The 23,310-nt window shown below is 40.2% G+C and overlaps 1 protein-coding gene across 1 annotated transcript; it reads left to right on the forward strand.

Moving 5' to 3' along the window:
• The first annotated feature begins 904 nt into the window (after window positions 1-904).
• LOC591908 (synaptonemal complex protein 1-like) lies at window positions 905-23,310 on the forward strand. The gene is made up of 12 exons (XM_030974022.1): window positions 905-973; window positions 9,887-10,009; window positions 10,549-10,620; window positions 12,168-12,275; window positions 12,780-12,854; window positions 14,179-14,353; window positions 15,088-15,296; window positions 16,089-16,148; window positions 18,175-18,390; window positions 18,852-18,992; window positions 19,645-21,903; window positions 22,717-23,310. The coding sequence occupies exons 2-12, from the start codon at window positions 9,947-9,949 to the stop codon at window positions 22,960-22,962; spliced, it is 3,624 nt and encodes a 1,207-aa protein (XP_030829882.1). The 5' UTR covers window positions 905-973; window positions 9,887-9,946; the 3' UTR covers window positions 22,963-23,310.

Raw genomic sequence — 23,310 nt, forward strand, 5'->3', positions numbered from 1 at the left:
GTTTATACCGGCGAGAGAGAAAAAAAAACATAAGTCTTTATTTCCATGAATTGCTGGAGAAATAAATTTGAATGGGGCTCCCATAACCCGTGTGTCTAGATTGACACCTCCAAGTTACCTCCCCGAAAAAAATCTACTTTTTAAATATTCATTCGGTTATACATTGCGTCCCAGAAAAAACGAAACCGAGAAGTATCGATGTTTTATCATAACTTAATCACAACCATAATTAATGAATGATACATATTTGGAAAGCTAAGAGTCTCCTCTTTCAGTTGATGCTACTCAAATGATGCATATTTTACGCATGAGTGATTAAAAGCAATTTGAAGGAAGGAAACCAAAAAGACATTTGGCGGGCGGTATCTGAATTTCGAAGAAAAATTCAAATTTCTAGAAAGTTGAGTTTCTGCCCTTTCATATGACACCTCAATCAGGAAAAATGAGCGAGGAATAACAAAGTTCTGTTTGTTTAAATTAGCCCTTACATTTTCATAATTTTAACAAACGAATTCGTTTTCACTGGGTGCCTGCCGTAGCAAAAAGTAGATTTGACAAAAGACTTAACTCCGTTTCGTTGACAATCAGCCATGCATGAAGACTCTCGTCTACGGCTGATTGTCAACGAAACGGAGTTAAGTCTTTTGTTAATTTCGTTTATTAATACGGCGGGCAGCCAGTGAAAACGAATTCGTGGCTAATGAATATTCAAATACGATAATGAGGATGGTTGACCTCGCCTCGGCTAGCTATCCACCACGCATTTCCGATGCGTGATGTACATGTACGTGCACGTACGTACGCGCACGTCTATGAATGAGGTCCGATGAGGTCAATGGGGTGGAGACTAAAAAACTTTGTCATGAATATTCATTAATTTGATTCAAGATGGCTGACGTCTGAAGACAGTCAAGTGGAAGAGATAGTCTAATAACACTGTTTTTGAAGAAGATTTCATATGCAGAGGTCCAAGGTACATATTTTCTTAATGTTTATCATGTGTGGTTTAATTATAAATGCCAATTATATATGTTAGTGCATGCGATTCTTACAAAAAAAAAGGATTTAACTTAGCGTTAGGGCAGTAGAATACATTATACAAATAACGCACGTCCCAGAGTGCAATAGCGGTGAATGCAGTACGCGCGAGGTTTCTTTAGATTGGTGCCGCTCTGTGCAACGAGCCGCTTGCGGCGAGTTGACAGTGCGAACCATCTGAAGAAACCGAGCGTTTACTGCATTTACGTTTTGCACAACAGGGTCAAGTGCGTTATTTGTTTTATAAAATAGCGACACAAATAGCAAAAACGAAACTTTAGATCTAATAAGTTAGAGTCTACGAGAGTTCGATCTAGATCTAGATCTAGAGTTATGTTGGTTCTACGGTAATCGGTCAGCTCCGGTTTTCGGCCAATTGGTTGGATACATGGTAAAATCACTTTAAAATACATCGCATAATAGCATAACACATATCCCACACATACCATACCATGCCAGTGTCACTGAAGAACCACATTTGCAATGAAAAATATATCCTAAAATATCACATTTTAGCGATGTAATCGGCGGTCCCGCTACCCAAATCTGAAAAATCGAGTTTCTTACGCGTGTATGTAAGAAATATGGGTACCATAAAATGAGCTTTATTTCAAGTATTTTTCAGATATAGAGCCCGATTTTGTGCTGGTCGCAAGCTCAAAAGTATCTCATCGCATGTATTAAATCAATGCAGCCGCACACCGCGACGCACACACGATATGTCCGTCTAATTCAGATTCCAACTTCCGATCACCGCTGTGCCTGTATTCGGTCAGGCGAGCACCCGGGAGCTCCGGCGTGGGATACCTGCTCCGCCCGCGTGTGCTATACATCAGCGCAGAAACGCACGGCGCGCGCGAGCGCTTCCGATTGACTTTGTACATGCGGCCGTAAACTGAAACGCTCGGCCGATAACCGGCTCCAAAACAGTGAAAATTGAAATGAATATTGTCATGGCAATTCGTGATTTTTTTTGGGGATTCTTTTTTTGTTTAAATAATAATAATATTTGCTTCATGATTTGAACAAGAAATGATAATAAATAGGAAGTAAAGAGTCCAATAAATAGGATTTTGTCTTAAGTGGCCGAAAACCGGGTACTTTACTCTACTTCTAATTAGACTAAGACCTTGCAGGCTTACCAAAAAGTCAATGGGATTCATTGCCTTGATTAAAAATAAAATCCATACAGTGGGTCTAGAGACGAGTCTACATCAGACAGCTGAAATTCCTGGCTTCATTATAAAATCCAAAAGTCAAAACAGGCCTAAATCCAAGGCAAAAGTAAAATAAAAATTTGCTTTTTAATAATACCCCGCTGGCCGCTCTAGCTAGCTAGCTAGAGCTAGCTACGCGTACGTTGCGCTGGGGATCATGGTGGAGCGTACAATATTAGCTACGCGTAGCCTACAATAATTGCAATGCAACTCGAGGGAGCGCGTACTACACGTACGCACGCGCACTGGATCTCCATGGTCACGCGTACGCACCGTGCAATATAACTTTTTACTGCGCTTTTTCTGCACTCATTTCTGCAAAATCGTGCTTGCATCAAAATTTTTTCAATGTCATGTGACGCGTATTGACCAATCACGATGCTTAAAATACTAGAGCCATTTTATAAATCGTCTTAATCTTATCGTATACCGTAGGCATAGATCTAGTAGTAGTATCTTCAAGTTCAACGTTCGATGGCATAGATCTAGGCGATCGTTCAGTCTCTATGTCCGGAGGTCTAGTGGAGCCAGACGTAGTCTCAGTGGAACAACCGACGATATAGAGACTGAAGCTTTCGGTCTAGCCTAGATCTAGGTCTAGGCCAAGTCTACTGCAATTTGTCATAGCAAGTAGGGAAGCCCTAGGGCCATGGTCAATAGCAGGCAGGATCATGTCATTGTCATGTCTGATGTCAGGTAGAATGTAGATCTAAGTTACCGGTATATTGGCGATTGCATTAGCAGTACTAGGCTAGGCCTAGAGTGGATATTGTATAAAAATGACAGTGATGCATTATTCCATTAAGAAGAAAGTTCTTGTTTTTGTTAGGGCAGAGTTGGGCAAACCCGGACTTTAGTGCCCAGCTGAAAATCTCAGTTTATTATGGATTTAATATCAATAATATTAATTATGCTAATATATGCAAATATAAACATACCAAAACTTGATGATTTTTAATCATTTGACGTCATAAAAAGCAATTTTAAGCCAAAAATAGCAGCGAAGTAGGGGATCTCCTCTTTGCTTGATGCGAGATACTAGCGAACTGAAATAACCGAATAAAAACTATGGTGAACTAAAAAAAGAAAAGAAAAAATCAAACCACCTCTGAAATTACCTTTGAAATGTTTATTAATTTTTTCTTCCGATATGGGCACATGATAGGGGCAGGTTGGGATGGGATGGGGGGGGGGGTGCTCAATAGTCGCCAAATTTGGGGTAAAAGGGCAACTGGCCTTGGGGGGGGGGGGGGGGCTAAATTTATTATTTACTTATTTTTCTTTGTAATCATTTTTCTAATTTTTTTCCGGGGTGGCTCTTTTCTTTATTCTGCTTCTTCTTTCTTTCTCACCAGATATGCACGAAACATTGGGGGTTTGAAGAAAGATTAATAAAAAAAATAACCCTTAAATTTGGCGCCCCCATCAGGAAGGGGGGGGGGGGGTGTCATCTCTTCAAACCCCCAATGTTTCGTGCATATCTGGTGAGAAAGAAAGAAGAAGCAGAATAAAGAAAAGAGCCACCCCGGAAAAAAATTAGAAAAATGATTACAAAGAAAAATAAGTAAATAATAAATTTAGCCCCCCCCCCAAGGCCAGTTGCCCTTTTACCCCAAATTTGGCGACTATTGAGCACCCCCCCCCCCCATCCCATCCCAACCTGCCCCTATCATGTGCGCATATCGGAAGAAAAAATTAATAAACATTTCAAAGGTAATTTCAGAGGTGGTTTGATTTTTCTTTTCTTTTTTTAGTTCACCATAGTTTTTATTCGGTTAGAGTAAAGTACCCGGTTTTCGGCCACTTAAGACAAAATCCTATTTATTGGACTCTTTACTTCCTATTTATTATCATTTCTTGTTCAAATCATGAAGCAAATATTATTATTATTTAAACAAAAAAAGAATCCAAAAAAAAATCACGAATTGCCATGACAATATTCATTTCAATTTTCACTGTTTTGGAGCCGGTTATCGGCCGAGCGTTTCAGTTTACGGCCGCATGTACAAAGTCAATAGGAAGCGCTCGCGTGCGCCGTGCGTTTCTGCGCTGATGTATAGCACAAGCGGGCGGAGCAGGTATCCCACGCCGGAGCTCCCGGGTGCTCGCCTGACCGAATACAGGCACAGCGGTGATCGGAAGTTGGAATCTGAATTAGACAGACATATCGTGTGTGCGTCGCGGTGTGCGGCTGCATTGATTTAATACATGCGATGAGATACTTTTGAGCTTGCGACCAGTACAAAATCGGGCTCTATATCTGAAAAATACTTGAAATAAAGCTCATTTTATGGTACCCATATTTCTTACATACACGCGTAAGAAACTCGATTTTTCAGATTTGGGTAGCGGGACCGCCGATTACATCGCTAAAATGTGATATTTTAGGATATATTTTTCATTGCAAATGTGGTTCTTCAGTGACACTGGCATGGTATCGTATGTGTGGGATATGTGTTATGCTATTATGCGATGTATTTTAAAGTGATTTTACCATGTATCCAACCAATTGGCCGAAAACCGGAGCTGACCGATTACCGGGTACTTTATTACCGGGATAGCTTTATTTCAGTTCGCTAGTATCTCGCATCAAGCAAAGAGGAGATCCCCTACTTCGCTGCTATTTTTGGCTTAAAATAGCTTTTTATGACGTCAAATGATTAAAAATCATCAAGTTTTGGTATGTTTATATTTGCATATATTAGCATAATTAATATTATTGATATTAAATCCATAATAATTAAACTGAGATTTTCAGCTGGGCACTAAAGTCCGGGTTTGCCCAGAGTTGGAGCATTGGAAAGTAGGAGAACTGCCCGCGTACATGTCTCAGGGTCGTCTGGTCCGAATAGAGCGAGTGTCGACTGCAGCCTGTAGACTAGACCCTAGATGATAGATCATGAGATCTAGATCTAAGAGTATGCCCCTATGGTGGAGATTGTCGACCAGCTTCTAGCGATGATTCCCGAGTGGTAGATATTTGGCGATGAAGTGTGTGAATGTGAATGTGATGTCCTCCTCTTCCGCTTGGCACACTTGACAGCATCGGACCTGTCCGAACATCGTATAGATCTAGATCTAGAATCTAAACGACGTTCACAAAGGGAAACTGTACTGTAGAGTCTAGTCTAGATCTAGGTCTACTTTAGTTAAACAGCTTTAGATTCTAGATCTAGGTCTAGATCTAGACTATCTAGATCTATTTTAAACTAATCAGCTCTAGAGGTCTAGATCTAGGCCTAGTCGGAGTCCTAGATCTAGGGCCTAGGCATAGAGTCTAGATCTAGATAGACCTAGATCTACAAAACAAAGAATTTTATATTTTGTAAAAAGGCTGTCAGTCTCTGATAACCAAGGACTAGGCCTAGGGTCTAGACTAGTCTAGGCCTAATTTAATTTTAGTTACTGTACTAGATCCTAGGTCTAGAAATCGTAAGGAGTCTAGCTACTTACTTAGCGTTGCCCTTAAGACTTGAGTCAAGATCTAGTCTCAGTGGCATAGCCATAGGCCTACCCTAGTACTAGTACTAGTAGTACAGTACTGTCTCAGTACTGTCTCAGTACTGCTTCGCGGGTTATCCTGTTCAAGCTGACTTATTTTTGATCTGTTTTTATTGTATAGATCTAGACCCTAATTGTTGTATGTTTGAAGCTTGTCGAATAAAAATCAATCGATCAATCATGCCATGGCATGTCTGTACGGCTTTCATCGAAAGGGTGCGGTGCGGTGCGGCGCGGTGTGGTGTGCTCAACGCACCCATTCGATAAAAGAGGGGGGCCTTTTCTCGAAAGGGTGCGTTGAGAGCGGAGTACCGTTTTAACACACCCTTTCGATGAAAGCGGGGGGGCTTTTCTCGAAAGGGTGCGTCGACTAGTCTTTCGCATCAGTCGTTTAAAATGAGGATCTCGGACAGAAGGTAATAGTTGCCAATTTAAGTATATCGAAAATGTATTAAATAAAATGGAATGGTCTTGATTACAGAGTGGTCTCTTTCGTTATTACTATGTTGATGGGGGAGACAGAGAGAAGGTTAAGGGAAAGGGAAAGGGAAGATAAAAGGAAAGAAAGAAGAATATGAAGAGAAGAGGGAAACGGGGGGCGAAGGACTCTTGCCCCCCCCCCCCCCGCCAAAAAATAAATCAGAGAGAGAGAGAGAAGGGAAAGAGAAGATAAAAGGAAAGAAAGAAGAGGAAGAAGAAGAAAAGAGGGAAACGGGGGCAAAGGGCTTTTGCCTCCTCCCCCCCCCCCCCCGCCAACAAATAAATAGGAGAGAGAGAGAGAGAGAGAGAGAATGGAAAGGGAAAGGGAAAGAAAATATAAAAGGAAAGAAAGAAGAAGAAGAGGGAAATGGGGGAAGGGCAAAAGGCTCTTGCCTCCTCCCTCCCCCCCCCCCCCCGCCAAAAAAATAAATAAGAGAGAGAGAGAGATAAGGGAAAGGGAAAGAGAAGATAAAAAGGAAAGAAAGAAGAGGAAACAGAAAAAAGAGGGACACGGGGGCGAAGGGCTCTTCTTTTCTTCGCAGTTTTTCTCTCATGACTTTTTTCTTTCGAGTCTTACGCATCTTTTGAAACATTTTTTTGTTGAAAATCGGACGTATAATTGCGGAGTCACGTGACCTTTTGTTTTTGCATGTCAGCCCTAAAATCGCTCAATTTTGTGATTTATGTACCAAACATATGGAAATACCATTTATTCTTTTTAAAAAAGAGAAAACATTGGTTATTTGGTCTTGTTTCAAGTTAATGTGTTTGATTTTGGGTAAAAATAGTTGAATTGTGGTTAGAAATGAAATAAAAATAACAAAATAATATAAAACATTAATACAAATTATCAAAACAAGAGATAACATAGGGATAAACTGGCTCTTCCAACTTTGTTGTCGTATTATCATTTTAACGAATATATGAAGTGAAAAAGAACGCTCGAATATGAATTATATATGATTTATGGGTAAAAATGTGAATTCTCTGACCTTGTTTGCATAAATTACCATAAATATGCATTTTCGCGGCGATCGGCTGTGAAACGGCCGAGATCTTAGGGGGGACCCCCCCCCCCCTCCCCAACCTCAAGTTCACTCCAATCACATTGAAAAAAAGTATGACTTAAATTATCTCTCTCATCATTATACCGCTATAGTATTCATGTTTTTAATATTATTTATTGTCCATTAAACAAGTTCATAGAGAAAATACTTATCTCTCTGCAACATTAAAAAAGAATCTTCATTAATATGTCTTAATTTGTATTGATAGCCTGGTGGTCACCAACAGTGGCGTAGGCAGGGGCGTCTCCAAAGGGGGGTGTGGGGGTGCGACACCCCCCCCCCCCCCCACCTGTCAGGATATTGTCGGTAAAATTGCGCTGCCGTCGGGAAAAAGAGAAAAGGGGGAGGGGAAAAAAGAGAGTAAAAGGGAAAGAAAAGAAAAAAAGAAAAAGAAAAGAAAAAAAGAAAAAAATAAAGAAAGGAAAGAAAAGAGAAGAAAGAAAAGAAAGAAAGAGAAAAACGAAAAAGAGGGAGAATAGGAAAAAAAGGAGGCAAGAGCCCTTCGCCCCCGTTTCCCTCTTTTCTTATTCTTTTTCCTCTTCTTTTTTTCCTTTTATCTTCTCTTTCCCTTTCCTTCTCTCTCTCTCTCTCTTATTTATTTTTTGGCGGGGGGGGGGGGGGGGAGGGAGGAGGCAAGAGCCCTTCGCCCCCGTTTCCCTCTTTTCTTCTTATTCTTCTTCCTCTTCTTTCTTTCCTTTTAGATTTTCTTTCCCTCTCCCTTCTCTCTCTCTCTCTCTCTGTTATTTATTTTTTTGGCGGGAGGTGGGGGGGGGGGGGAGGTAAGAACCTTTCGCCCTTCCTCCGTATCCATCTTTCCTTCTTCTTCTTCTTTCTTTCCTTTTATATTGTCTTTCCCTTTCTCTTCTCTCTCTCTCTCTCTCTCTCTCTCCTAATTATTTGTTGGCGGGGGGGGGGGGGAGGAGGCATGCAAGAGCCCTTCGCCCCCGTTTCCCTCTTTTCTTTTTATTCTTCTTCCTCTTCTTTCTTTCCTTTTATATTCTCTTTCCATTTCCCTTTTCCTTCTCTCTCTCTCTCTCTCTCTCTCTCCCTTTCGCCCTTCCCCCGTTCTTTCCTTCTTCTTCTTCTTTCTTTCCTTTCATATTTTCTTTCCCTTTCCCTTTCCCTTCTCTCTATCTCTTTCTCTCTCTCTACTATTTATTTGTTGGTGGGGGGGGGGGGGAGGAGGCAAAAGCCCTTTGCCCCCGTTTCCCTCTTTTCTTCTTCTTCCTCTTCTTTCTTTCCTTTTATCTTCTCTTTCCCTTCTCTCTCTCTCTGATTTATTTTTTGGCGGGGGGGGGGCAAGAGTCCTTCGCCCCCCGTTTCCCTCTTCTCTTCTTATTCTTCTTTCTTTCCTTTTATCTTCCCTTTCCCTTTCCCTTAACCTTCTCTCTGTCTCCCCCATCAACATAGTAATAACGAAAGAGACCACTCTGTAATCAAGACCATTCCATTTTATTTAATACATTTTCGATATACTTAAATTGGCAACTATTACCTTCTGTCCGAGATCCTCATTTTAAACGACTGATGCGAAAGACTAGTCGACGCACCCTTTCGAGAAAAGCCCCCCCGCTTTCATCGAAAGGGTGTGTTAAAACGGTACTCCGCTCTCAACGCACCCTTTCGAGAAAAGGCCCCCCTCTTTTATCGAATGGGTGCGTTGAGCACACCACACCGCGCCGCACCGCACCGCACCCTTTCGATGAAAGCCTGTCTGTACTGCTATGTAGGCCCCAGGGCCACGCCCAGGTTGATTCCTGGTGTAGGCCTAGAGTCTATGGAGAGAGCGAGAGAAATGGGTTGGGGGAGGGGTGGGGGTCCAAGATCAGTGGCCATGTACTGTATGATGTATTTGATTTCATTCACTGAGTAAGATGCTACTACTAGGCCTAGATCTAAGCTTTTAAGTTCTAAGTTAGTTTGCTGTAGAGCTAGATTTAGATCTCACTTTCCATGATAATAATAATAATTTAAGATTTATATAGCAACATATCTGCCTAGATCTATATAATGACACTCGAGGCGCACAAAAAGATTCACTAGAACATTTCAAATACAAACAATAAACAAATTAAAATTAACAAACTAGTCGATCTAGATCTAGGCCTAATATTATAAATCAACAAATCAAAGGACAAATGCACATTACAGATTCAGTAAGAAATCAAAATGACAACAAGTATGTTCATGAGAGTTGATCATATATTTCCTTCATAAGGTAGGTCTTCAGATTCTTGTAGAATATTTCAATTGTTCTGCTTGACTTAATCATAATGTATGAAGGGGGGTGCATTCCGCAAACGCAGGGCTAGTTCAGAGAAAGACCTGTCGCCCCAAGACCGCCTCGTTCAAGCTTGCTGGAACTGGTGGATATTCCCCGAACACAGACCAGGTCTAGAAGATCTCTTCTCCAGTAGATCAAAAGGACCAGTCCAGATCTACTGTAGATGTGGACCCCTTGATTTCTCTAGATTACTAGATCTACTCTGCAACAATTTTAGATCTAGAATCTAGAGTTAATATTTGATTGAGGTTGATCTCGGAGACTCTGTTTTTTCCCTCAAATTTCTGAATATTTTACAGCTGTCTACATTCTCACATGGCTAAGAGTTTACACACATCAACACGACAGACAGAATCAAGATGGATAGTTTGAAGTTGAAAGATCTGTTAATAGAAGTAGTAGAAGAACTGAAGATTGCCAGAGTAAGTTTAGATATCAAGCAATTTCCTCATTTTTAGATCTTGATATATTACCATTATGAATTATACTATCTTTGTTCATCTTATAATTTTCCAGTGCCCATGACAGACATAGATTAAAATCTAGTCTAATAATCAAGTTAAATCTCTATCTTTATCTAGACTGGAACCTGAAGATTCAGAATAAGTAGTGGGATGTGAATATGTTTGATACATTCAAATGAAATAACAACAGTTGAATGTAAGATTGTTTCCCAGGAAAGTTGGAATAGACGTACAGTATGATCACATTCTTGGCCTTTAAAAAAATCAACCAACTGCAGGCGTACGATCTGAGAAAATTTATGTTGCGATGTGCACAAATTCTATCGACGTTTAACATAGGCTAATCCGAGATTCCAAACATGGTTTCTATTCTAATATTGCCTAATAATAGGCTAGAAAATTTTAAGCTAACTATGTGGACTCCTACTCCTAGTCTATGTGATCATGTTGTATGCATGGAGTGTTCAGTCTATCTTATTTTTTATTCCAACATACAGATAACAGTGGCTGAGAACGAAGATCGTATTCAACAACTTGTGAAAGAATGCCATAACAAAGAGAGGAAATTGGTAAGAATGAGACATATTCTGATATGAATATTCCTGAACTAATGACAAAGTAAGCCAGGTTCAGATATTCACAAAACATCAATTCCTCTACTCTGAATTAAAAGAACCCGAGACTCTGTGCGTGTTGTCCGTATTTTACTGATTCAATTAAACCCGATGCAACGCAGGCGCGGATCCAGGATTTCTTAGGGGAGGGGGCCCAATTTTTTTTTTTTTTTTTTGCTCCCGAAAATTCGAAAATCGCGCCGGCCGAAAAGTCGCTCAGTGGGGGGGGGGGGGGGGGGGGGGGGGGGGGTACAGAGCACAATTTTTTTTTTTTTTTTTTTTGCTCCCGAAAATTTGAAAAACGCGCCGGCCAAAAATTCGCTCAGTGGGGGGGGGGGGGGGGGGGGGGGGGGGGGGGGGGGGGGGTAGTGAGCACATTTTTTTTTTTTTAGATCCTCAAAAAAAAATTCAATTTGCACCCCCCCCCCCCCCCCCTTGAGCGCCAGGGGGGGGGGGGCCCAACCCACAAAAAAGGTAAAAAATCACATGATTTTACATGATTTTTTCTCAAGGGGGGGCCGGGCCCCCCCCCCCCCCCCCCCCCCTGGATCCGCCACTGATGCAACGATATAGTCATGTTGAGCAAAGAGACAACTTCGACTTCGGGTTAAATTCCTTCATAAACTCAACATAATTAGACCGGGATTGAACTCGGTGTTGGGTTTGAGTTTTAGTAGATTACTGACCTGTATGGCGATTAGCTCTGAAAATACATCAGGGCCCCGTCTTATAAAAAGCTTCGATTAATATCAATCGCAACTATGTAAATGAGAGATGGGGACTGCACACTTGCGTTTGATTTGGAACTCTTCATAAGACGGGGGCCACATAAGCTCAACTTTGTAATTAAACGTTCACATCGAACAAAAGCGAATGAGATGCAATTTAAATAAAAACATTGTTGATTTTGTATATGACGAGTGTACATTATATGTGTATTAACTATCAAATTTACTGCTGCTAATATGTTCAGTCAATCAAATTTGTAACAACTCTGTTCATGCAGCGTGTCTGGGAAGGAATTTAATAGCATGTCTCTGACAAAGCTATAGTTCGAGCAATGCAATGTTGTTGGGGGAGGGGGTGGGGGGGGGGGTACCCAGGCAACTTTTTGATATTTTACCTAACAGAGTGACAGCCATGAACGATTTCTTTTTGACAAATTAGTTTGGAATGGTTTGTTTTACCTGACTGCTAAGAAAGCATGTGTATGCTGGTTAGTAAGCAACCAAGGGAACGATGGCGTTAATAGTCTTCTCCGAGGGACGTGGTACTGAGGATTAATGCCTTATAGTTAGATACACAGACGGTTCCAACAGGGAAATGGTGTACACCTTTAAAAAAAAATGCATATTACAAAGTAAAATGTAATGCTACCGAAGCTGTAGTAAAGATAATGATAGCCACAACTCTTTGGAAGCGCGTATGGACGCTAAACACTCCCCCCTCCCCTTCTCTCCCGATGCCACTGATGACTGACCAATGTTTATCTCTCATTGAAGGAAGAGGAAGCTCTTGAGACACAGTCACTCAAAGACAAACATGAAGAGACTGAGAATATTTTAAGTAAGGCTTCGGATGATAAGATCAAACACCTCGAGACTGAGAAGGTAAGAATTTATAAGTAATAATCTGTCTGATCCGTGGAGTTTTTCAACTTTTTTTTTCCAACTTTTTTTTTTTTTTTTTTTTTGGGGGGGGGGGGGGGTAATCACTTTCGTCGCTCTGTTATTCAATGAAACTAGATATATATTTTCAACAGAGCATACCCCTGAACCAAACATATTTATTTGTCGATCCTGAAGGAAACAGTGATAACTTTTAAGGAGCACCGTAATTGTATTCATTCATAAGCTCCTTCAGAACTCGCCTCTTTATGTTCGTTCTCTCACTACTGTCATAAAGCACACAAAATCTTTGTCATATATCTCTATTCATCAACTTAAAAAATAAATAGTTTAACGCAAAATTCAAACAGCAATTAACAAATAATGATGATATTTTGTCACATAATAGAAAAGTCATGTTTCATTGTAAGAGTTAATTAGAAAACCTAACTACACCTATACATCTAGAAAATGGTACTCCTTACAATTTCTCTTCATTTCTCTCAGGCTAAACTCCAGTTGGCTGTAGAGAGTTGGGAAAAGGAAATGAAAACTATGAAAGAAGAAGTCCGAACTTTGCAGGTAAGGCCAAACTATATTTCTGTTACAGGTAACTATTGATGGCACTGTGAGCCAAATTCAAGCAAAGATCACAGTTATTTGAAATTAGTTATAAATGTTTAAATGAATTGTCCAATTTGAACGAAGTTCAAGGTAAAATTCACAAGTGTTTTTATCAGGTTAAAGTATAAATTCTGATTATTAAACCAAAAATCAATTCCAGTGTTCATAAACATGGTCATGCATATATTAGTTTAATAACCAATCAAATGAAGGCAGGTAGCTCAGTCGGTAGAGCAGTGATCTCGTAATCCGGTGACCCGGGTTCGAAACCAAGTCGATGCGCTAGTGCCCTTTGGTAGGGCATTAATCCTCATTACCAGATCCCTCGGAGATGACCTAAAGCCGTCGGCCGTCTAGTTGCTTACTTACATTTATGCTTTCTTAGCAGTCAGGTAAAATAACTATCACCACATATAGAGTCATTGATGAGAAGGTGCTACAACCTGCAAAACAGTACACATTACTGGCAGCCCGGCGAGATCGACCGACAGCTCATTGCCACGAGACTGAAATGTCGGCCCTTCTGACAACTTTTCTGAGGGCTCACACGATCAAGCTTGTCGGCCTCATGGGCTGTCGGTCTCTCGGGCTATCAGTCTCGTGCGCTGTCGGTCTTTTGGTCATTTGGTCTTCCAGGCTGGAGGCATAATGGGGTGTCCCTGTGACTAAGCATTCTTTATAGGAATCATAAGTTCTCATATTACATTTCTATGCTATGTTTGCCATCGTCTCTATGCGCTTCCAAAGAGCTTTGGTTTTATTATCCCGGCTCAGCCTAGCCTAGCTGCCTTAATGAAGCTACTGAAACTTCAAGGAATCAATTCCTACTAGGGGTTGTTTCACAAAGATCCTAAGTCGAACTTAACTCTTAGTTTGACCTAAACATAATGGAGAGCCATTTGCAACCTTGAAATAAAAAATATGCAAAAGCGAAAATTCAGGTATTTTAGACTTTTTATGAATTCCACATCGAGAACATGAAATCTCCTTGATAATAGAAAATATATATGATTTGAATCAACATTTTATGACTTTTAAAATCACTTTTACAAAATATTTTCATAAATGCTTACGTCTTTCCATAATTGTTAAGTCCAACTTAGAGGATAAGTTCAACTTAGGATCTTTGTGAAACACCCCCCCCCGTATCTTTTCACTTCGCCGGAATCAATTGTGGCAAATACATACCAATCTCTTGCCAAAGTACTGTAGCAGGGATTCGAAACCATATATATCCACAGCATCGGTTCAATACTTCCTATACCTTATGATTTTGACCCAGCTATCCAAGTACAACCTCGAGAGGACAGTGCGGGAGCAGCACCATAGACTCCAAACCCAGGGTCAGATCAAGACCTCAAATTCTGAGCAGGTGGCAGATATTGAGAACAGATGCAAGCATCTTCAAAAGGAGATGGCGTCTTATAGCGATGCACTCAATATCCTCAAAAAGGAAGGTAATTAACATAAAACAAGCAACTATATGTTTTAAAAATTTCATCTCGAGGATAATGTTTATGATGACAATTTAGGACGTTGAAAATATCAACCAAAGGCAGTTTTAATAGCCTTGTGCGGCACCTATAAATGTGTAAACATAACAATGAGATGCATCACATAATCGTAACATGATTTATTTAGGCAATATCATTTCTTGACAGTCTTTGTTTGCACGTGTTGAAGGTATATCAGCTTTAGTCTAGGTTTAAGCAGTTCTGCCTAAGTGAGTTCAGTTGTACTATAATTAGTCTGTCTGCAGATTTATATAGTACTATTATATCAACCTCTTCACCACTTGAACAAAGTTTTGTAACAAATATACACAACTTAATTTATTTTTTCTTCATTTCCTTGTTGTGACTCTCCCTCATTCCATCTTTTAATATCAATTTTGTCACAGAGTAGTCTATTTAGAAAGCTTGATGCACCATGAATCAGCAGAATTTATTCCGTCTTCTTTTCTAAAAATATATAGAACAAGTAATGTGAACACGAAGTTTTAGTCTAGAATTTGGCAAATTGTATGATTGAAGGCTAATCAAATTCTCTAGATTTTTTTGGTTGGATTGATCAGTCTAATGCAACCTCTCAACATGACGAAGAGAGAGAGAAAGAGAGAGCAAAAGAGGATGAGGGCGCGAGGGAGATTTCCTAACGTCTCATCCGCAATGCCCTTTGATCCATTGAATAGTGACTGAAGCTGGTGTATTGAATAGGATGTTAGCATCGACCAACAGTCATCAGAAGTGTCAGATATCATCACTGAGAGATGAGCTGGAGAAGAAACAGCAAGACATAATGAAGCTGCGTGTTCATGTCACTGAAATGCCAGACAGCGCTAGCGACCAGAGGGAGATGACTGAACTGAGGATAGAACAGCTGAATAAAGAATTGAAACAGGTAAAAAGGTTGTGTCTATCTTTTAACAGGGGTAGATCCGGCCATGCGGGGGGGGGGGGGGAGGGCATAATTCAGATAAATGACAGAACAAGATTATAATTTTTTTTTCTGTTTGGTGATTTGCATTGTAAAACTGAGAGAAAGAGAACAAAAATTAGTAACCAGATGTTTATCTGGAGCCTTTTGGGCTAAAATGTTGAGGGGTCACAATTTTTGTGTGTGGTGTACTTAAAGGTAAGACCAATTTTGGAAACGCCCCCCTCTCAAAAAATGAAATGGAAGGTCTTATTACCAATCATGTGAAAGAATATGTTTTGACTAATTCGTGATGATACAAATTTTGCCGAGAAACCGCCTACTAATTGATATATTTGGTAAATTATTATATCTATTTGGACCTGATAGATATCGCGCACGTGTCCCGTGGTCCCATAAACATCTTTCTGTGTACAGTGCTTGTATCTTTACCAGTACTGGGCCAAATTTCTTATCATTTTGATGATTCCGGAACCTTGCAGTACACACCAATACTTATATAAGCTACAGTGTAGATGATCAACCTTTTCTGATCGATTCCACAACGTTTCTTTCACAATGCAATCGCATATATGACCATAACTGGTTCCATATCTTTAAAGTATGCCACATTCACTTTAAGGGGACATATGTCAGTTGTGCCTAATCCCTTAGTCTGCAACTGCCTTTGATAAACAATAATCATTAGATGTCTGATTAAGTAACGTCTATATTGAAAACCACATCGTGTTTTCTTTTTATTTTGTCCATCCACAGGTGGCACAAATAAATCAAGATTTGAAGAGTCAGCTTGAGGAAACTAGACTAGCTCATCAGGTACGTACTTGCATACACTTAGCTTGCTACAAATTAATCAGAGTTGCTCCACTATCTATCTTTAGTATCTTCTCCGGTTCGGAGGTTGATTGCAACATCTCTCCATTTCACTATATCTTCTGCCATTCTGGTGCACTCTTGCAGTTTTAGTCCACTCCAGTTCTTGACATTCTCTTCCCAGTTGATTCTGGGTCTTCCTCTAGGTCTACTTCCTTCAACTCTTCCTTCCAATACATCCTTTAATAGGCTTTGGTGCCTTTTAACATGACCGAATTATTTTATTTTTCTCTCCTTAGTTGCTCCACACTATCATTGAAATATGACAGTAATCATCATTTGGACAGCCTTATATAACTGTCCAAACAAATTGAATAAGATCCATTCTTCATTCTTGTTTTTTTAAATTTAAATTAAGTATTGGGGAGACATGTGAGGTAGGGGCAGGGGCTTCTCAAGACATTTCGATCAGGAGTGCCAGACCAATTTTGGTTTAAATTTAACAACTGACTAAAAACAAACCTATCAATTTCGGCAGTATGAAAAGAAAAATATATATATATATCCATAGCGACAAAACATTTTTTTATGGAAGGGGGGTCGAACATTCATAACCATATGGAAACATTTGCTTGTATTTGTCTCATAAAAGAAGTTGACCGTAAACTGAATCCCACACGGTGTTGAGTGCTCAGGGGTAACGAGCCACTGGCTTCATCGGGGAGGTAGTTCCATTATGTGAATGGGTAAATTAACTATTACGAAATGAGGGGACACATTACATTGTGCAATAGGGACACACATTTTTTTTTTATTGTGCAGATCATACTTTTTTATTGACTTGAAACTATAAAACCAAAATGCTTTTTGTATTCTAACAATTGGAGTACAAACAATAATAACAGGTGAATGAAATGTATAAACACCACAAACACCTGGGGAGGAAGCATTCATAAATGTGAATAATTTAGTTGGTAAACGACTCCGATAAAACTATAAAACCAAAATGTAATTTGCGTTCTGTCAATTGGAGTACAAAGAAAGATAGCAAGTGAATGAAATGCTTCAACAACACAAACACCTGGGAAGGAAGCATCCATGAATTTGAATAATTTAGTTGATAAACGACCATGCATGTGGACGTTTGGTGGACCAGTGAGCAGTTGATTCTTAACAACACGAGCCCATTTAAGAAAATCTTTCTACCCCTGCGGCTTTAATGGTACGTTCCAGTAAATTAAATCAGTAAAATGGCTCTTGTTTTAAAATTACTCATTAAATAAAACCCAAAACTGCAGTGATATCAGACAAAATATGTTATATCTTACTAATAATTAAAAAAAGATTTATAAACATTGTGAAAGTGTAGCATTTTACGATAAAAGACACCGATTTAGCGAAGAAGACGTCATTAGTGCGCTTGCATCAGGGAATTCAAGGTCAAAAGGTCAATTCAGACGCTGATAAGTTATTGGACAAGCCTTTTTGTTTGCTTTATTCCGACATAATTATACAATCAATCAAAACAAGTTTAATACCAGAAGAAAGCTAACGATTAGTATTTTCATTAACCGCTTGCCCCAAAGTCGCTTGACCACAGTGAAACGAGTGAGAGCTTGCGAGAGCGGCCAAAGTGTGATTGAAACTCGCTATTTGCTCTTCTCCAACGCAAAAAGAGACGACATTGTGCTGGATAAATGTATTTTTCCGACAAAAGTACAGACAATTTTCATATGGTCTTTTTATAGTATACTTTATGAAATGTTACCCGAATGACTTCCGGGCGCCCCAATGTTTGAAAGAAACGCACATTTTAGAAAACTTCACTTTTTCATGGAAAAATGTGTATTTGTTTTATGCACGCAAGTCAGATTGAGCGGATGATACAACGTTTCCATATGCCCTTCAAGTGTGAGACTTTCGTTTGATATTATGGTATCTCTTCTCCCAGGAGCCTCAATCAAACGTGTATCAAAAAAATAAATCAAATAAAAATAAATCAAATCAAATCAAATTATCTGGCATATAGGTGACTCGAGCACAGCTGCAAGAATCGCAAGACCTCGCACAACGGTGCATGGCATCCACCAAAACACTGACAGAGAGGGCTACCCAGCAAGAAGCACAGGTAACAGCACTCACAAAAGAATGCGCTTTGGTGTCGGAGCAACACACAAAAGCAGAGACAGAAGTCGCTGGACTACACCACGAAATGGATGGTTGGGAGGCAAAGAGAAAAGCTGATGTAAATATTATAAACAAACATTATTTTAAAGCCCCACTGTACTACTTACAGCTACTTGCGCCCTCTATATAGCAAACAATGCCTAATCGGTGCCTGTTAGTCCCCATGATCCCCTTTTTTTATGTTAATTGAGAGCTGATTTGATGAGATAACCACCTGTCAGTGACCTTGCAGGGAGGTCTAATCCCCTGGTCAAACTAGTACAGACGGGCTTTAAGTTACTTTGAGAGGGAGCTGATACTTTCCAAGTTATATTAGGCTCTCTGTAGAATTATCAAATTCTTCATTTCAAGGAACTGATTTGACTTTATTCGTTGGTTTTGTTTAATAATCTGCAATTGTGTTGAAACATATAATTTAATGCACATGAATGTGAAACTGATGCAGTTATTATTATTTATTTTTTTAAAACATGATTTTATTCCTTTTACCTGTTTGCCTTGCCCTTCCCAAACCTGCAGCTCCTTATTCTGGAAGAGGAAACAGAGAAAGTAAAGAACCAATGCAGTAATCTTAAGAAAACCGTACAAAATCTGGAGGATATCAACACTAGTTGGGCGTCCAAAAATCAGGCCATGAAAAAGGATATGCAAGATTTAAAGGTATACTAAAGCAATATGTGCAAGTTGAAGAGAAAGTAAGATTATCATTTCTACAATACTTTAGTTATTTGAATAATATACAAAATATACAAAATATAAATTCATATGGAGTGAGTAAATGTGAGGAAAAAGATTACATTTCACATATTTACAAGAAAATAGTCATAAGCATAAGTTAACTGGTGCTTAGAAAATAGGAGAAAGATGTATTATTTTTGTCTATCTCTCTATGAATATATCAAATAATAGTCCAAATTTGTGTAAGATAGGATGAAAGAGCAACAAATATGATATGTGAAAAAATGACTTGGGTACACATGCACCAGGGTGTACACAGGGACAATACTCTTAATGTCTCTAGAAGGTAACTTGATTTAAACCATAGTTCATGTAGTTGGGGTTAAATATGATATTTATGGAATGTTTACATTCTTGACTGAAAACCATTAGAAAAGGGGTCGTAACCAACACAGAGCTCTAAATAGCATCTTACGATTATTGAATGTTGTACATGTATGCCCCCTTTGTTTTGTTGCTTTAAATGTGATGTATTTTGGGTTTAATTATTTCTGAAACTTTATGGTTTGCCTTTTCAGTTAAAGGTGCGCTTACTCCCTGACAGTGCAGTACATATTGATCTCTTAAAATACAGATGGAGCTCGACACCCAGTCTGCAGAATTGGACCAGTTGAAGCTCCCGATTTGCAAGTGTGACAGAGATACCCAGACTCGCTCAAGCACCAACAGCGATAATTGTTACGCAAGTACTACCATGACAGACAGAAATGAATGTGCCTCAATCCTGGCTGTTGAGGAATTAACTCCAGAATCAGTCAAGGTTGAGGATACACAGACGGTGAGGCAGAGCAAAACTCAGGACTTTCAAGTGGAAGGACAGCAGGAAGTGCATCAAGGAGAGGAAAGGAACAGCCTCATCCAAGAAGCGGATACTGCCCACGCAACACCTTCCACTTCAGCTCGTGGTAATTTGCAAGAGACCATGGTGTGCAGCCTCAAGGATGAAACGGCGCGAGGTACAAGAGATCATATGAATGAGCAGAGGACAGAGGAACAGTCCTTAGATAACTTCAAAGACAACATTCCTATTGAGGATTTGCCGGTGGAAGTAGCAATTGTGGCGGAGCAGATCCAGAAGTGTAAAGGCGAAGGAGATACCTTACAGGATGTGTCAGCGGGTGAAGAAATCAGTCAGAACCAATTGCGGAGTATCGTTGTTACAGGCCCTTCGAATATGCCAGGACATTCGTCTGACGAGTTGAGCTTGAATCATCAGAAGGACACTCAACCAAAAAGAGTTGGGACAGGACAAAGTGCTGATGCATTCGATACCTTGACTACGACATTGACGACTTTGAACACGATCTCATTGAAGACATACAGTGGAAGTTTGGAAGTCCCTGCCAAGGCAAACTATATTACGACTTCTCAAGCACGTTTGGGTAACCAACAACTACCAGCTGAGCTAGGCAACAATCCAGGAAGAATCATACCACTGGACAAGGAAGAAACATCACCTCCTGTACAGGAAAGCAAAACATCACCCGAGACGTACACTGATAATGAACCTGATGCTTGTGTAGGTAAAGCTGAAGAGGCACGATCCCACAGTGTAGTATTAGATGTATTTGGGAATCAAAATCAAGTTGACGCATACGATGAAGACATCGTGATTCCCCGTACCTACGTTGAAGAAAATTCCAGTCGTTGCAGAGGTGAAGAAAAAGGAGAACTGCAAGAACGTGAGCCAGTAGAATGTGACAGTGTTGCGCATGCTCATGAGGCAAATGTATTTCACGAGGTAGGGAAAGACAGGTTGCCAGGAGGTGCAGGAACTAGACAGGGAGAGATTGGGTTGTCTTTAGAGAGTGGCCAGGTCAGTCTGAAGAGTGACAACATAGAAGCCTCAAAGACATTGCCAGTTTTTATCCTATCCACAGAAACGATACCAGGTAATAGCAAGTTTATTCCAACATCGAAACTGATGGGGATTTCTGTAACATCTGAAGAACCTTCTACACCAAAAGACATAAGTAAGAGAGGCACATTGGCAAAGAGTGCCCTTTCTGAAACTGATGGTACAGAGACTTTGCCTCAAGAGGAAAATGGTCCTCAAGATATTAATAGTTCACAGTCTTGTTATGATTCCACAGATAGGAAGGAAAGACCTTTGTCAGCAACGAATCTCTGTGAACCAGGCAACTACAACATCTTGAGGAAGAAAGGAGAATCCTCTCCTCTGACTACCAAGCCTACGTTTTTTCAGACGCCCAAGCGAAAGCACGCACCTTCCTTGCATCAGGTGTCCAGTCCTCCATTTGTTCCCAAACCACCTACATTTGTGCCTGACATATCTGCATTTTCTTACATGTCAAACTCTGAACCATTGTCCTCTTTACGCAACATCGATGACCGTCAAAAGCACCCTCTAGCTAAGACAAAGTCCACGTGGTCGTCTCCTAGCGTGAAGAAGAGTAGTGAGTTTGGAAGTGCAAAGTCATACTCTTCTTGGAAGACCCTTGATCAGCTGAGAATGCAGCCACATCAGCATCAGAGCAACCAAACAACGAGAATGCCCGTGAGGTTCTCCCACCTTCCACCATCAGCCCAGCAACTTCACCAATCCCTCTGCCACACCACATCCTCGCCAACCTTGACATCGTCACCTACCATTCATCATCCGACAAGTAATTTGACTGCTCAACAGTCAACAGATCCGCCGAGACCTCTTGGCCTTTCGGAAGACAGTATCCTCGAGACATCAACAACTCGGGCTAAAGAAATCCACAGCGTCATGCCAAGACTAACGCATGGAAGATCAATCATTGACAGCAGCTCTGGAAGAGACGATCACAGCCACTTCCAAGAGAAAATATCATCTACAACAAAACAGGTATATTTATATAATTTTGCCACCTCCTAAATTTTCTTGAAATTTGTATGCAGGATATCCTGTTTAAATAAACTAATTTTCACTCTTCGCTTTCAAAAGAAAGGGGACGAATTATGCTGGATATGCCTGTGCTGTGGACAGATCACAAGGTCCTCTCCTCGTATCTGTTGATATGAGTGTTGGTAGTCACTTCACTGCCGATTTAGCTTTCTAATTAAAAAATGTACCCATCTACCGATTATCTGTCACAACCTGCAGGCATGACTTTAGTCTATGACCACCTTTGAATACAAATAGTTCGACGTTATATTTCATTTGCATGATCTGAGAATGTTGTATCAACGTGTGATTGGTTTTTAACAACGTGAATATGAGATGATAATTCTCACTGTGGACTATATACAAAAAACGTTTTTTAATTTATAAAAAAAAAAGATGTATTATGGAAATCGAAATTAACCAGAAGTACAATTTGGATAAAGATAAGTTACCGTACTATACCTGAAGTGACAAACTTTCATTTCTCCTCGATCCCATTCTCCTTTACACCATCTGCAATTCTTAAAAGCCCCACTGTCCTACTTGTAGCTACTTGCTCCCTCTATATAGAAAACAATGCCTAATCGGTGACCATTGGTCCCCCATGATCCTCTTTTCTTATGTTAATCATGGAGTTACTAGCTCCATGTGTTAATTGAAAGCTAAGTTGATGAGATAGCCACCTGCCATTGACCACGCTGTGTGGTCTAATCCCTCCTGGCCAAACTAGCACAGCCTGCCTTTAAACGTCTTGTTATGTCCTCGGCCTTCCAGGTAACTGAGTCAAATCCAACCAGTCCGAAGTACCCTCCTGTACCAGTCAACCTCGCGACGAGGCGGCTGCCTCCCCGCTCGGACCAAGATCGTGAAGGTGCTGCAGGGGATGCAGGCGGAGATGCAAGTCTCTTCTCCGACGACGAATGCGAGGAAGACATGAAAGATGGCGTGGCCAGCCAGATCGATCGTATCCAGAACTTTCTGAAGAAGGACCGATTGCGGAAAAGAGCGAAATTAGAGTGAACTCTTCCACTCCGTTTGTCGACATAATTAAGCCAAGAACAGAAACCCTTTCTTGATGAAAGATCGGTTGAAAAGAGTAAACTTACTAAACTTTTCTTTCCATAACGGTCCATATTCATTAAAGTCTCGTTGCGTTTTGTATTGTATTAACGATTTTAAGTAGACCGGGCAGCTTTTAGAGAAACGATCATAAGTACAAGTTCCCACTAGTTCAACATCATATTGAAAATCATGTATTAGGGTTGTGGGTAAACTGCGTGGTAGTAGTCGAGGGTTTTGTGAAACGATGCCCTCTCTTTATCAGGCTAAGGCCTAAAACAAAAAAGATGTTGTATTACCCTTTAGGTG

Source organism: Strongylocentrotus purpuratus, unplaced genomic scaffold (genome assembly GCF_000002235.5).
Source record: "Strongylocentrotus purpuratus isolate Spur 01 unplaced genomic scaffold, Spur_5.0 spur5_scaffold_7, whole genome shotgun sequence".
NCBI lineage: Eukaryota > Metazoa > Echinodermata > Echinoidea > Camarodonta > Strongylocentrotidae > Strongylocentrotus > Strongylocentrotus purpuratus.

Excerpts from the sequence above, each read along its gene's own strand:
- LOC591908 (XM_030974022.1), top strand. The coding sequence starts at position 9,947 with ATGGATAGTTTGAAGTTGAAAGATCTGTTAATAGAAGTAGTAGAAGAA. Across the intron at positions 15,297-16,088 it reads TGAATAAAGAATTGAAACAG|GTGGCACAAATAAATCAAGA; the intron begins GTAAAAAGGTTG and ends GTCCATCCACAG. Across the intron at positions 16,149-18,174 it reads AAACTAGACTAGCTCATCAG|GTGACTCGAGCACAGCTGCA; the intron begins GTACGTACTTGC and ends TCTGGCATATAG.